This window comes from Macaca mulatta, chromosome 8, assembly GCF_049350105.2.
Source record: "Macaca mulatta isolate MMU2019108-1 chromosome 8, T2T-MMU8v2.0, whole genome shotgun sequence".
In the NCBI taxonomy this organism is placed as follows: Eukaryota; Metazoa; Chordata; class Mammalia; order Primates; family Cercopithecidae; genus Macaca; species Macaca mulatta.
Window position 1 is genome coordinate 95,850,428 of NC_133413.1, and position 15,589 is coordinate 95,866,016.

General features: G+C 39.9%; 1 protein-coding gene across 4 annotated transcripts in view; it reads left to right on the plus strand.

Annotated features, from left to right (window-relative positions):
* Window positions 1-4,046: 4,046 nt before the first annotated feature.
* The window catches only part of CA13 (carbonic anhydrase 13), a 50,819-nt gene continuing 39,276 nt past the window's right edge, over window positions 4,047-15,589 (plus strand). The window contains exons 1-3 of one of the 4 annotated variants that reach the window (XM_077943858.1): window positions 4,047-4,353; window positions 9,147-9,344; window positions 9,425-9,551. In XM_077943858.1, the coding sequence (XP_077799984.1) occupies window positions 9,231-9,344; window positions 9,425-9,551 (241 nt within the window). In that variant the 5' untranslated portion in view covers window positions 4,047-4,353; window positions 9,147-9,230. The remainder of the gene's footprint in view (window positions 4,354-9,146; window positions 9,345-9,424; window positions 9,552-15,589) is intronic. The other 3 variants (XM_077943856.1, XM_077943859.1, XM_001095487.5) reach the window with 3 other exon arrangements.

Consider the following 15,589-nt stretch of genomic DNA (forward strand, 5'->3'; position numbering starts at 1 on the left):
TAGTATATGGCTTTAGAAGTGGTCCCTCAGTGAAGGGCTATAGATTTTAAGGTTTATTAGCTTCATTATTATTGGGATATTATTGTTTTTAGGATCGTTCAGTGAAGAGAATGTTCAAATGCAACACCACGGGTTTATTTCTTAGCTTCTGTCATTTCCTATTTTTATATAAACCAGAATGAAAATCATGCTTCCAGAGATTATCAATATATTTGTTCATTTGCTCTATCTTACGATTTTCACACAAGTGGTTTCCAGCCAGGCGCAATGGCTCATGCCTGTAATCCTAGCACTTTGGGAGGTCGAAGCTGGTGGATCACTTGTCAGGAGTTCCAGACCAGCCTGGCCAACATGGTTAAACCCTGTCTCCACTAAAAACACAAAATGACCAGGGCCAGGGCATGGGGTTGGGGAGGAGGGGCACCTGTAATCCCAGCTACTTGGGAGGCTGAAGCAGGCAAATCGCTTGAACCCGGGAGGTGGAGGTTGCAGTGAGCCGAGATCGCACCACTGCACTCCAGCCTGGGTGGCAGAGCGATACTCCATCTCAAAAAACAAACAAACAAACCAACCAATGAAAAATGGTTTCAGAAGCATAACACCAGCATCCTACCAAAAACAAACCTACTAGTAACGTTCAAGATTTTCTTGCATTTCTTCTTAATATGTTATATGTCCTACTAAGGATATATAGCCAAAGTACTATATTCGAATGCTATTTAACTTTTTCTTTATGGTTACATTATCAATTCAATATACAATTAATTTTAATTGTTTCTGTTTGAATTCAATTTCAGGGTTTGCTTTTTTATTCTCTTTGATTTAATTTTATTTTTTAAAAATGCAGAACAATGTTAAAAGAAAAATCTTAGACAAATTAAGTTGAACAGAGTTTAATTGTGCAAACAACAATTTGCAAATTGGGCAGCGTCTCCAATCAGAATAGGTTCAGAGAGACTCTGGCCCTTCTGTGTGGTTAGATTGATGGACAGGGAAAGGAAAATGATGGACAGAAAATGGAAGTCAGGTACAGAAACAGCTGGTTTGTTACAGCTTAAAGTTTACCTTAGTTGAACAGGGTTTGAACAGTTGGCTGCCTTTGATTGGCCAACACTCAGTGATTGGCACAAGAGTGGGCTACAGTCTATTTACACATCTAGTTAGGTTAGAGTTCACTATATACAGAGAAAACTTTAAGCTGAACTAAAATATATAAGGAGGCAGCTTTAGGCTGAAGTTAATTTAATGACATTTATGATTAAAAGTCAAAAAGATACACTGAGAAGCTTTACTCATCCCTATCCCTCTGTTACTGGAAAGCGGTCCCAATCCAAACCCCGAGAGAGGGTTCTTGGATCTCATGCAAGAAAGAATTTGGGGTGAGTCCACAGAGTAAAGTAAAGCAGGTTTATTAGAGAAGTAAATAAACAAAAGGGGCCGGTGCGGTGGCTCATGCCTGTAATCCCAGCATTTTGGGAGGTCGAGGCGGGCGGATCACGAGGTCAGGAGTTCGAGACCAGCCTGGCCAACATGGTGAAACCCCGTCTCTACTAAAAATACAAAAATTAGCCGGGTGTGGTGGTGTGCGCCTATAGTCCCAGCTACTCAGGAGGCTGAGGCAGAAAAATCGCTTGAACCTAGGAGTCAGAGGTTGGTTCCATTGCCTCTGACACTTCCACTCCATTCACGCTCATCCTCTATAAGGAACCATTTTTATTGATTTATGGCTTATTCTCTACTTTTTTGGTAAAAATCGGAAAATATGTGTGCAGTTTTTTATTTCTATTTTTTTTTCTTAAGCATGTAGTCTATTATATACACTCTTTGCTCCTTTGCTTCCCCTGCCCCCGCATCCTCAATACATCCCAGGACTCACTTTACATCTGCTCTGCTCATGGAGATCTTCATTCTTTTTATAAATGGACAATAATCCGTTGAATGGCAGCTGGGCGTGTTGGCTCACATCCGTAATCCCAGCACTTTGGGAGGCCGAGGCAGGTGGATCACCTGAGGTCAGGAGTTGGAGACCAGCCTGACCAACATGGTGAAACCCCATCTCTACTAAAAATACAAACATTAGCCGGGTGTAGTAGGGCATGCTTGTAATCCCAGCTACTCTGGAGGCTGAGGCAGGAGAATCGCTTGAACCCGGAAGGCGGAGGTTGCAGTGAGCCGAAATCGCACTATTGCACTCCAGCCTGGGCAACAAGAGCGAAATTCTATCTAAAAAAAAAAATAGTCCATTGAGTGATGGATGCTCTACAGATGATCTAACTAGTTTCCTATGAAAGGTTGTTGCCAATACTTAGGTTGCTGTTTTAGAAAATTATATAGACTGAGCTATGAATTTAAACAAGAAGGAACTTGAAACCACTACTGCAAAATTATAATTGAGACAGTGAAAGAGATCAGGCCTAACCAACTCCATCTTATTTCTAACTTCCAAGCTGTCCTTATTCATTCCTAGGCATAGACTGAACTAACTTTGAGGAGGAACATAGTTTATAGTTTAGAACAAAGACAGTAACAGCCCTTTCCCAAAACAAACCCTCTTCTTGCCTGGGGACTAGACCACCTTTGTAGGACTAACAAATTAGCCAAAAGATTAGAAATTATGGTTTAGGAGTCATACAGCTGGAGGCTACAAGATTCTGACCCTCCACAAATTGCTCCTGGGAATAACATCACTATTGTAAAGCCTAAAACCAGTGCTTTAGATATGTTGCCGACCCTGCACTTGATGGATCAGCAGGCACCACCCAGATCCATAAACTGGCTCAGCTGATCCCACGGCCTCCACCCAGGAACTGACTGACTGCAAGACAGCTTTGACTCCCTATGATTTCACCTCTGACCCAAATAATCAGGTCTCCTGACTTGCTGGCTGTCCCCCACCCACCAAATTGTCCTTAAAAACTTTGATCCCCCAATGCTTGAGGAGACTGATTTGTGTAATAATAAAACTCCAGTCTCCTGCACAGCCGGCTCTACATGAATTACCCTTTCTGTATTGCAATTCCCCTGTCTTGATAAATCAGCTCTGTCTTGACAGCGGGCAAGTTAAACCCACTGGGTGGTTACAAACTGTGTACTCAAGCAATAGAAGTAACAACTTGGGAAGTATTTGAAACCCACTGACGACCAAAATTTCTTTAACAATTTTGGTCTATTCAGTCATTCATCCATTCATGTAACCACTATTATTGGGTATCAGTAACTGATATTTACTTAGAACGTTAAGAACATTATTCATCTTGACATACGAAATCATCCAGTTACTGAAAATGGGTTTACTAGGTTCCTTACAAAGAGGTTGCTTGGATTTATAAAATATGAGGCAGCTGACCCGAGACAAGGAGGTAGAAAGTGGTTCATCTACCTAAGTTTTATTTTTCACTTTGAACCCAGAACACTCACGATTCCAGGCCAGAAATTCAAGTCTCTGCAGCTAGTTCTGACTCCAGTCCTAGGGTAACAAGCCCACCAAGCATCCAGGAAAGATGTTCTGAAAACCTTCTTTCTTGCGGGGTCAGGAGGACAGCAGAATTTTGGGACCAAATCTCAACAACTGGTTTTGGTTTCCTCACTCAACAAGCCACAAGTCTGCAGAGTGAGAGGAAGGGGTAAGGAAAGGGTGAATGGGCAATGGAGCCAGTCCAGGACAGGGAGCTGGTCCTCTCTAACAACGACCCCACCCGCTTTAGCTGTGCGACCTGGGGCAGGTTACCTCGTGTCTCCTAAGCCTGATCTCCTAATTAGGGGGCACACGTCTTTCTCGAGGAAATGCTGAGAGTATCTAATGGGAAAACGTGGGTAAACATCTTAGCTAAGACCCTTGCCCACGGTAAGCCCTTAATAAGTAGTGATTTTTTCAATAGTGGTGATTACCATCGTCATTATTGTTTTGTATTTGTAATCACCACTGCCACGACCATCACCGACCTCTTTTACGCCTCCACCGGGATCCCTACCTCCCAGCCTGGCAGTTCCAGGCTCTGGTGACTCATTTATTTCCTGGAAGCCCTCTAGGCAAAACTTTCCTCTCCCGAGTGACTCCTTCTCAGAAGGCAGGAGATCCCCCAGGGACTCGCGCCCTCCAGGACTCAGCCAGCCGCGGGGGCGCCTTCCCCGCACGCCTCTGCCGCCTGTAGGACGCGGGCGGGAGCGCCCCGGGCTGGGTTCACGGTTTCGCACTCCTGCCGCCGGCGCCCCGCGTTCCCGCCCTAGCAGGCTCCCTCCCGCGCCCCTCTCCGCCCGCTCCCTCCGAGCTCTCGCTGCCCAGCCACATCTTCCTCTGCCTTCCACCCCGAGGGACCATGTCGAGGCTCAGCTGGGGATACCGGGAGCACAATGGTGAGCGCCTTTTCCTGATCCGAGGGGGGCTTTGGGCGGGGGGGCGGGAGGACTGGCGCGACGCCCCGGCGCTCGCTGACCGCACACTCGGCTCGCACTTTGGGAAACTTTTCAGTTTCTCTTTAAACCTAGCAGCACTCCTCAGAGCCCAGTGCAGGAAGCGGAGAGCTGGCTTGTCAGGGTGGACGGGTTGTTGGTAGTGGATGTGAGCGTTGGTGTGTATCTCTATCAGGATTCCCCAAACTCCCAAGTGTTCATACGTGTGCGTTCACCTTCATCTGAAAAGCCAAGGACTTTGCCTAGTAACAGCCACTTATCAATTAAAGGCTTGGAAATTAGAAGTCTGATGACACACTTTGATGAAATAAGGACAAGTCCGCTTTCAGTCTTTTAAGCTCACTATTCACTTAGGAGAAACAAATCATAGAAAATCTTTGGAACTATATTTAGGAAATCTTAACTTGCATTGTGACATTGAAGACTAAGTTGGCTTCGTGGCAAACAAAAAACTGTATGTTTCCTAATAACTGTTACTGTAATATTCCCACAGCAATTTGCAGTTGGTTGACTACTACTGGGGACTTTGGTAAGGGTTCACGTTCTTGCTGGAAATGAAGTTACATCGTGGGTTACTTCTTCACTCTTCCTCTCTTTCCATGCTCATCCTTGCAGGGTGAGCAAAGGATTACTGAAATTATAGGATAAACAATAACGAGACATACACTTTTCATCTTGCATATCCCACATTATCAAAAGTAAAAACATGTTTTCTTCTTACTACGTTAAACTGAACTGATTGTTTCAAATAATAATTATTTGAAATAATCGCAGTGACACCAAAAAGCCTTATAGTAAATAACTGGCAAAATTAAAGCTTGATTTAGCCATTCCTCAATGTGCATATATTTCAAAACATCATGTTGTACACATAAATATATACAATTTTTGTCTTTTTAAGGAGTAAATACGTAATAATAATTAAAGAAAAAAATTAAGGCTGTGAATAATAATACTTTCCTTCTATTAGCATGTACATGATTGAATAGTATAGAATGGTCAAATTTTATAGAAAGTTTAATTTCACAAACTAACAGAAAAATTCCGTTTCTAATTGTAGCCTGTTTAATTTCTAATAGTAGACTGTTTTTAAACATGCTAGTTTAAAAATGGCAGCAGGTAAAATTTATAACTTTAATAATAAAAGGTGTATAGACAGACTTCTTCTTGATTAAGGCCATAATTATAATCTTACATTTTGCTAATTTCCAGTGAATGTTTAGGGGGAAAACATGACAAATCTATTTTCATTTCCCTCTCTGCTGAAGTCGTTTTTATTAGAGTTATTTAACAGTCATTGAATCCCAACTGCGCCCTTATGGTAGTTAGGAAGAAGGGTATTTCAATCAATGGATATTGATTACTCTTTAGTAGGTTAGAAATCACTGGCCCAGATGAAGCTTATTTCAGGAATTTAAAAAATTCATCTTAGCAAAGCCATTAATAAGGAGTGGTTTTGTATTTCTATTCGGAATTGTTCTGTTAGGAGTTAGCCATTCCCTTCTTTTAGATGCAATCTCTCTCTGAAGACCACATCCTTACTTAATGGTGTGGTCTTCAGAGAAAGATTGGGAAAATCCTATTGGAAATGTATTATATACTAAGCAAGGTTTTTGTTTGTTTGTTTTTTGTTTTTAAGATGAGTCTTGCTCTGTTGCCCAGGCTGGAGTACAGTGGCACTATCTTGGCTCACTGCCACCTCTATCTCCTGGGTTCAAGCGATTCTCCCGCCTCAGCTCCACCAAGCAGCTGGGATTACAGGCACGCACCACCATGCCTGGCTAATTTTTGTATTTTTAGCAGAGACAAGGTTTCGTTATGTTGGCCAGGCTGGTCTAGAACTCCAGACCTCAAGTGACCTGCCTGCCTTGGCCTCCCAAAGTACTGGAATTACAGGCGTGAGCCACCGCTCTGGGCTTAACTAGGCAAGTTTTATTGTTGTTGTTTTTTTTCTGTTTAAACATTGGTAAAACCAGTGACTGAGCAGATAAAAGGAAACTTAAGCTGGGGATAGAAACACTGATGAAACATCAAGTCTTGAAGCCCTGAAAGGGTACTGCCTTGACAAATAACTTAAGATGTCTTCCCCTAACTTTTGACTGCTTTATTAGTTTAGTTTAGGGAATGTGACATCACTGAAAAGTGTGTATCACTGTAGATATTTAAAAGTTCCTAAATCAATTGAGCAACCACCACATATCTCTAATTAAGAATTCTGCTGGCCGGGCTCGGTGGCTCACGCCTGTAATCCCAGCACTTTGGGAGGCCGTGGCGGGTGGGTCACCTGACATCTAGAGTTCAAGACCAGCCTGACCAACATGGAGAAATCTCGTTTCTACTAAAAATACAAAATTAGCCGGGCGTGGTGGCGCGTGCCTGTAATCCCAGATATTCAGGAGGCTGAGGCAGGAGAATTGCTTGAACCTGGGAAGCGGAGGTTGCAGTGAGCCGAGATCACGCCATTGCACTCCAGTCTGGGCAACAAGAGCGAAACTCGTCTGAAAAAAAAAAAAAAAGAATTATGTTTAGGCCGATTATGGTGGCTTGCACCTGTAATCCTAGCTACTCAAAAGACTGAGATGGGAGGACAGCCTGAGGCCAGGAGTTCTAGACTAGCCTGCGGGGTCATGGAGGGGACAAGGAGGAGAAGGAGGAGGAGGAGGAGGAAATTTTTTTTGGAAAAATTGAAAAAGGGTACGTCTTTAAGAGGCAGGGTGCTGAACTGACTATGGTAGTTAGTAGATAATATTGGAAATGTGATACAAAGTATTATTACTTGTATTTTATTTTGGTTTGACTTTTTAGAAAAATAGTTCTGTTTATAAATGACTAGAAATAGGAGAGCAAAGCAATTAGGAGAAGAAAGCAACTCTTTAGTGATTGGAAGAATGTCACCTGCATGTTGTGAAACACACATTGCGTATTTGAAATTGAATTTTCATTAGGTTAACTCTTACTTGGTGGCAGTGAAATAGAAGGCTTTTTCTGAATTAAGGAGGAAAAAAGGTCTCGGTTATATATAGAAAAAGTACTCAGAAAGATGGTAAAATTATTGAATAAACAAGGCTTTTTCTGTAATACATTCTAAGCAAGGACTTTTGATGCTCAAGTGGCTTTGAAGTCCAGTTTGTCAGATGACACCTTTTAAGCTAAGTGTATAGTTATATATTTATGCTATGACTTTTTGTGCCTGAAGGATATGTGAAAGAAAAAATATGTGTATGTGTGCATTCTCTTTTGCAAAAATGATGCATAGTAAGCGGTATTAGATTTAGAATTTGGGCCAGGCGTGGTGGCTCATGCCTGTAATCCCAACACTTTGAGAAGCTGAGACATGTGGATCACCTGAGCCCATGAGTTTGAGACCAGCCTATAGTGAGACTTTCTCTCAACAAAAAAACAGTTTTTATAAAAGTAGGTGGGTGTGGTGGTGCACACCTGTATTCTTAGCTACTTGGGAGGCTGAGGAAGAAGAATTGTTTGAGTTTGGGAAGTTGAGGCTGCAGTGAGCTGAGATCACACCTCTGCATTCCAGCCTGGGCAATGTGGCAAGACCATGTCTCAAAAAAAAAAAAAAAAAAAAAAAAGATTTAGAGTTTTACTCTTTAGAGTTTTTTGATGATTGTGATATATTGCATTTCTTTAATTAGTACTTGATTTTTAGTGAAAGATTGTTTAGCAAAGTAGGTGGGTAAACCTTAGTCAGTAGCCCAGTGTAGGTGGTGATAGCTGTATAAATTTCAGGAATAGTAGAGAGAAGAGAATAAGAACCTATAACCTATAAAGTGACTCACATTTGTAGAATGATGTGGAGCTTACATGAAACTACAGCTTTGCTGCTGATTTTGAGAGGCAAGACTTTATAGAGTCTCCCAAAGAAGTAAAGAGGATTGAAAAGGGAACTGTCAGCTGATTGGCTCGTTTCAGTTTCCTCTAATGTGATTTGTGAACTGGATACGATTTTGACGTTTTGAATAGAGGACCGGGATGACACTTGTCTCTTATGTTAAAATTCAAATGTAACATTGGCAAAATAACCACAGAAGAACCTTCTGAAATGAAGAAAGAGAGAAATAAATTACAACCTGACTCCACTGCAGATAATCAACAATATTACATTTCCTGATATGGTGCAGCCATTTTATTTGGATTATCCTAGGTGAAAAATTTGTATGTTTTATTGGTATGCCTGTTGCACATCACAGGTAATTGAGTGGAGGCCTGAGTGACACTAGAAGATAGCACTGAGTGATAGAAGGAAGAATAAAGAAGTAAGCACAGCATCTTTAAGAATGACACCCTTTCTTTGCTTCATGGCTTTTTTCAGCTTTTTTGACTCTCCCAATCTGCAAACTTGACCTCTGGAGCAACAGCTCATTCTTGGAGCTGAGACTGAATGTCATTGTTTTCAATGATGAATTGTATTATTGTTTTTAGTTTGGTAGAAGGTTACCTTTGGAGAGTACTTTATAAAATTTACAGACTCCTTTGTCTACAAGGGTTAGTTTAATTTTGAAAATGACTTAAGGCACACCAAGAGTTTCCCACATCTATAATAAAAACAACCCATCTTGTAAAAAAAAAAAAAATTAGATGCCAAGGACCTGAGGATGAGAATCTTACTGTATTAATCTTTGTGTTTTCTTCCATTTCAAGCACAGTGCGTTATACTCAATGTATGTTTGTTGAAAGAAATAACTTATTTAATCCTTTTCTTTTGGTCCTATATATTTAAGGTCCTATTCACTGGAAGGAATTTTTCCCTATTGCTGATGGCGATCAGCAATCTCCGATTGAGATTAAAACCCAAGAAGTGAAATATGACTCTTCCCTCCGACCACTTAGTATCAAGTATGACCCAAGCTCAGCTAAAATCATCAGCAACAGCGGCCATTCCTTCAATGTTGACTTTGATGACACAGAGGACAAATCAGGTTGGCTTTTCTTTTTGTGTGTGTGTGGTGGTGGGTGAAGCATTTGAATAATTAGACTACACTCTTTTTTTTTTTTTGAGACGGAGTCTTGCTCTGATGCCAGGCTGAAGTGTAATGGCACGATCTCGGCTCATTGCAACCTCCTCCTCTTCCTCCTGAATTCAAACGATTCTCCTGCCTCAGCCTCCCAAGTAGCTGTGATTACAGGTGCGTACCACTATACCCAGCTATTTTTTTTGTATTTTTAGTAGAGTCAGGGTTTCACCATGTTGGCCAGGATGGTCTTGATCTTCTGACCTTGTGATCCACCTGCCTTGACCTCCCAAAGTGCTGGGATTACCTTCGTGAGCCACCGCGCCCAGCCTAGAATACACTCTCTAATCTTTCATGTTTTGTTTTTGCTAGACCTGGAATTTGTCAAATCGAAGCACATTTTTTCTTTGTGTGAATTGAGATATCTTGTTATATATTTGAACCTTCAGATAATCTTACCTTAAAATAATAAAGAGTATTTAGAAAAGGATATGTTGCATGATAATTTAAAATTGACCTTAACTTGTTATAACTTAGAATTTACCATTATAAAAATATTGAAGTTTAATAGCTTTTATAAATATTTCATGATTTGTTTCTGCAAAATATTAGCCATAATTATCTTAGCATTATTTGCAAACCTATAATGCCATTTAGTACATGCTTTAATAGAAAAAGTTTAGTTCTTAAAAAAACTTATTCCCTCATTTTAATTGCCAAAGTAATATCCACTCATAGTAAATAAAACAATATGGAAACATATGACAAATATTAACGTCTCTTTCTTCCCACAGTCTCTCCTGAAGTAACTACTTCTTCCATAATATTTCAGTGCTTAGTTATGTATACATACATGTGTATCATCCTTGCTTTGCATTTTCTTATTAAAAATACATTTGGAATAATGCTATATAACTCTGAAATTTTTTTCCCATTTACAAATATTTTATAGACATCTTTCCAGATTAAAATATGTCTCGTTTAAAAAGCTAAACTGCAGCCAGGTGTGGTGGCTCACACGTATAATCCCAGCACTTTGGGAGACTGAGGTGGGAGGATTGCTTATGTCCAGGAGTTTAAGACCAGCTTGGGCAACATAGTGAGACCTCATCTCTACAAAAAATAAAATATTAATCAGGCACGATGGGGTGTGCCTGTAGTCCCAGCTACTCTGGAGGCTGAGGCAGGAGGATTGCATGAGTTCAGGAGGTCAAGGCTGCAGTGAGCCATGATAGTGCCACTGTACTCAGCGGGGGTGACAGAGCAAGATCCATTCTCAAAAAATAAAGATAAAATAAAAATAAAATAATTTTAAAAGTTGAATTGTATTATCTATGCTCGTATCGTTATTTATGTACCTTTCTCCTAATAATGAACATTGAAGGGAGGGAAAGTAGAAGTTTAATTTTAAAAATATATAAATATTGGAAACTTTCTGTACATTCCCTATTAATACTTTTTTCTAGGACATGTAATCATTTCATTGAATGATTAGTTCTTGGGATAGTGTCTTTCACACCGTGAATAAATAATAGACTCACAGATTATTTGTTAATTTATTAAGTGATGAAAAAAACATTTTCTTGAAATGAATGTTTAATCCCTCTTCAGACGATCTACTGCCCAGGCAGAGTTTCTGCCCAAGGTATCAAGTTTAAATGTAAGATGAGATAAAATATTAGAGAGAATCATATTTGGAAACACTTTTTAGGGTCTCTGACAGATTGTTTTTATTTTTAGTCTAAGATCAGGATAGAGCTGTATTAGCTATATTAATGAAAAAATATAGTTAATTTTTAAAAATCTTTAATTGAAAGAAAGTTTTTACTTACTAGTTGAGCCCTGATTTAGATTAGTAGTAATATCTTATATTTATGTAAAGCTTTATGGTTAGCAAAAATTATAAGCCCACACACATTTTTTCCTCATATTTGTCAAATTCATAAAAGTGGTAAGTTTTTTTTTTTATTTATTTATCTATTTTTTTGAGACAAGGTCTTGCTCTGTTGCCTAGGCTGGAGTGCAGTGGTGCGATCATGGCTCACTGCAGCCTTGACCTCCTGGGCTCAAGCAATCCTCCTGCCTCAGCCTCCTGGGTAGCTGGTACCACAGGCATGTGCTCTCATGCCCAGCTAAGTTTTGTATTTTTTGTGGAGACAAGGTTTTGCCATATTGCCCAGGCTGATCTTGAACTTCTGGGCTCAAGGGATCCACCCACCTCGGTCTCCTAAAGTGCTGGGAGCCACCATGCTGGCCTAAGTAGTACATTTTCATCAGAGCATTGTAAAAAATGCATAAAGACAAATAAATACATGGTATTTTCAACTTTTTGGAAGAAATGCAAGTAAGGAGGGACCTGGCCTTTTGTATACATATTCAACTATGTTTCTTTCAACCCCTCAGTTTTGTGAATCTATATTAATAAAAATGGTTAAGCCAAGCATGCTGGCACACACTGGTACACCATGCTGCTGGGGAAGGAGGATGATTAGTTAGGCCCAAGAGTTCGAGGGCAGCTGGGTAACATAGGAAGACCCCATCTCTTGTGGTTAATGTAATAGATTTATTGTAAAAGTGTCCAAGTCTTCTAAATACAAAGTTTATACCACCCATAATTGTAGTTTGTTACTGTTTACAATATCTCAAACATTTAAAAAGTGAAACTGTCTCAGAAAATAAAAAGACAAATAAATAAAAAAATAAGGCCAGGTGTGGTGGCTCACATCTGTAATCCCAGCACTTTGGGAAGCTGAGGTGGGCAGATCACCTGAGGTCAAGAGTTCAAGATCAGCCTGGCCAATATGGTGAAACCTCATCTCTACTAAAATACAAAAATTAGCCAGGCGTGGTGACACACATCTGATATTCCAGCTACTCAGGGGGCTGAGGCAGGAAAATGGCTTGAACCTGGGAAGCACAGGTTGCAGTGAGCCAAGATCGTGCCACTGCACTCCAGCCTGGGCAACAGAGCAGACTCCATCTAAAAAAAAAAAAAAAAAAAAAAAAAAGTAAAGCTACTCATTCTAGAATGAGAAAAGATTACATTTTACTTCATCTAAAACTTTAAGTATTTTCTTTATAAATGTAGACATTCATAAGGCAAAAAATTTCTACTCTAATTTGCTGTATGAGAACCCAGGTTTCTCTCTCTTCTGTTTTTCTCTTCCTTTCGTTTTCTGTCTACTTCGGGTTAATCAGTGAAATCAATTTATGTTTCCAGATTTGATACTTTGTCATCAGTAGTGTGTGTTCTTTCTTTTAAATGAAGATCCTTTTCCTATCTAGTTCACAATAAAATTACCAGGATTAATTGAAAATATCCATAAAGTACTTTGTAGTCCTCTGAGACAGTAACTATGTAAATATGGGTCATGATTCTTATTCTGTTTTTCTCAAGATAAACCTACCGCCCACCAAAGAGATTGTTTCATGGCGATTTGGGAGATTAAGTCAATTAAAAAGAAGAAACCACCGTAGTTAAACGAAATAAGTTTTTGCTGTTTTATTTTTATTTTTATTTTTGCTAAACTATAAAAAACACAAAGATACCTTCTGTAGCAAACCACACTAATTTGAATAAAACAGTTTCCATTTTGTAAAGAAGCCATTTTTTACCAGGATTAACCCTGAATCCCACCTCAGGCATGTCAATAAACCACAGGCATGAAATCTTCCTCATAGTCCTTGGAGGGCTTGTTTGGCTGGACACATCCATGCTCCATAGTTAAACCTTTAGAGAACTACTCAGAAATCCTTTCAAAAGGGAGCAAAAGGGAGTGGGTGGATGTGAAATTTTTCCCTCCCTCCCTTTCTTCCTTCCTTTTTTCCTTCCTTCTTCCTCTCTCCCTCCCGCCCTCCCTCTCTCTCTCTTTCTCTCTTTCTTTTCTTTCTTTTCTTGACTTGCTTTGTTCCCAGGCTGGAATGCAGCGGCCTAGCCATAACTCAGTGAAGTCCCGAACTCCTAGGCTCAAGTGCTTCTCCCCACTCAGTCGGACACTACCATGCCTGGCTCATGAAAAATTTTTTTTTTTTTTTTTTTAAGACAAGGTCTCACTGTGTCACCCAGGCTGGAGTGCAGTGGTGCAATCTCAGCTCACTACAACCTCTGCCTCCTGGGTTCAAGTGATTCTCCCACCTCAGCCTCCTGAGTGGCTGGGATTACAGGTGCACGTCACCACGCCCAGCTAATTTTTTGTATTTTTAGTAGAGACAGGGTTTCGCCATGTTGGTCAATCTGGTCTTGAACTCCTGGCATTTATAGTAGAGACAGGGTTTTGCCATGTTGGTCAATCTGGTCTCGAACTCCTGGCATTTATAGTAGAGACAGGGTTTCGCCATGTTGGTCAAGCTGGTCTTGAACTCCTGGCCTCAAGTAATCCACCCGCCTTAGCTTCCCAAAGTGCTGGGATTATAGGCATGAGTCACTGTGCCATGCCTGGCTCATGAAATTCTTTAGGAAGACTTCCGGTTGGCTGTAATATACAGGGGAAATGGTAGTCTGATGAAGAAAGACAAGGCTGTTCTCACCTGAGCTCCTGGTCTTTCTGGACTCAAACAGTATCTTGCTTCTTTGGGAAGCTCACCTGAGGCCCTATCACCCTTGTTGTGGCTCCCAGGGCATCCTGGAATTTTCCTGACACAGAACTCTCCACATTATGTTTTCACTGCTAGTTGGCTTCTCTGTCTTTCCATTTAGCTAAAGCTCTCTATGAACAACAACTATGTCTTATTTACCTACCTAGGATGGTGCCTGGCACATGGTAGGCACTCAATACATGTGTGTTTAAGTCGCAAAAAAAAAAACCTTTCTGTATGACGGAAACACATGGAAAATACCATGACACAGCATTAGGGTGCCTTAGCATACATAGATTAACTCTCAATAAAATTACAAACCACCAGAAATCAATTAATATTTACCATTTAACACTTAAATACTTAAACATTATTCATTGCTGGAACCTTTATTTTTAAAAAATATGTGGTATTAATTTTTGTATTTTATAAATGAAATAGTTCTTGGATTATAGTAAGCATTCAATAACAATTAGTAACTACTACTACTAACAGTAATGGTGTGTGTTCTTTTTGTGGATAAAATATGTGTGCTGAAATTTTAAAAAGATGTCAAAAATAAAGTTGTCTTCTGATTAAGAAAGTCCTGCTAGGAAGAGCAGTAACTTGATGAATTCAGTGATTGTTCTTTAATTTTCATCTCTGGAAAATGCCAGTTTTTCAGTTATGCTTCCATTATCTGGTTCTAGGTAACTGCCTGAAGTCAAACAAATTATTCACAAGATCTTACACTATATGCTCTTAAAAACAAAAACAAACAACAAACAGAAAAAGATTTAGTAGGTGGACATACCATAGGTGTATAATCCTCCCAGGAGCCAAGATAGCTAGGAAATGAATTGGTAATCTATGACGATGTGATAATTATATAAAGCTCTATTATGATTATTTGTTTCCTTCAATAGACTAAGTTTCTTAAGGATAAGAACAAACTTGTTTATCATTGCATAATTAGTATTGAATAGTTGCTAGCCCATTGTAAGCTCTTAATAATTGTTGAATGAGAGAGTAGCTTGGTGTATATATGCTCTGAGTAAAGTAAGTCAGATTTAACTAAGGTTCCTCTGGCTCCCTAAATAATACAAGGTCCTACTGAGTGGGAACATCTATGTTCTTTGGTTTCTCTCTCTCTCTCTCTCTCTCTGTCTTTCTCTCGGCATAATCCTGGCAGATTTGTGCTCTTGCTTCTTGTTTCTCTAGATTCCAAGCAAATTGCAGATGTGCTGTTCATGTAGCTTTACTTCAGAGAACAAGTTTACCATAAAGTGATTATTCTCAGGTTTACTAGTCCTAAGAACTTAGATTTTAGTGATTCCTAGGTAACTTCAGTAGCATCCCTACAAACTAAAGTTTGTGGAGGAGTGCCTTAACAGGTGAGGTCTCATATTTTATCTTGGTAATGTTAATTGATTCAAGTACTTTCTAGGCACTGGAGATACAGGGGACCAAAACAGTTTCTGCCTTAAAGGAATTTGCATCCTAATTGGCAGAGAGTAAATGCACGAGCAAACAGATCCTGTTGCCAGCTTGTTTGTCATTCAAGACAGCTGACTATAGTGTAGTTTAGGAAAATGGCTAGGGTTAGCAAATTACCAACAATTTTTAAAAAGTCAAATTTAAGGCTGGTATGGTGGCTC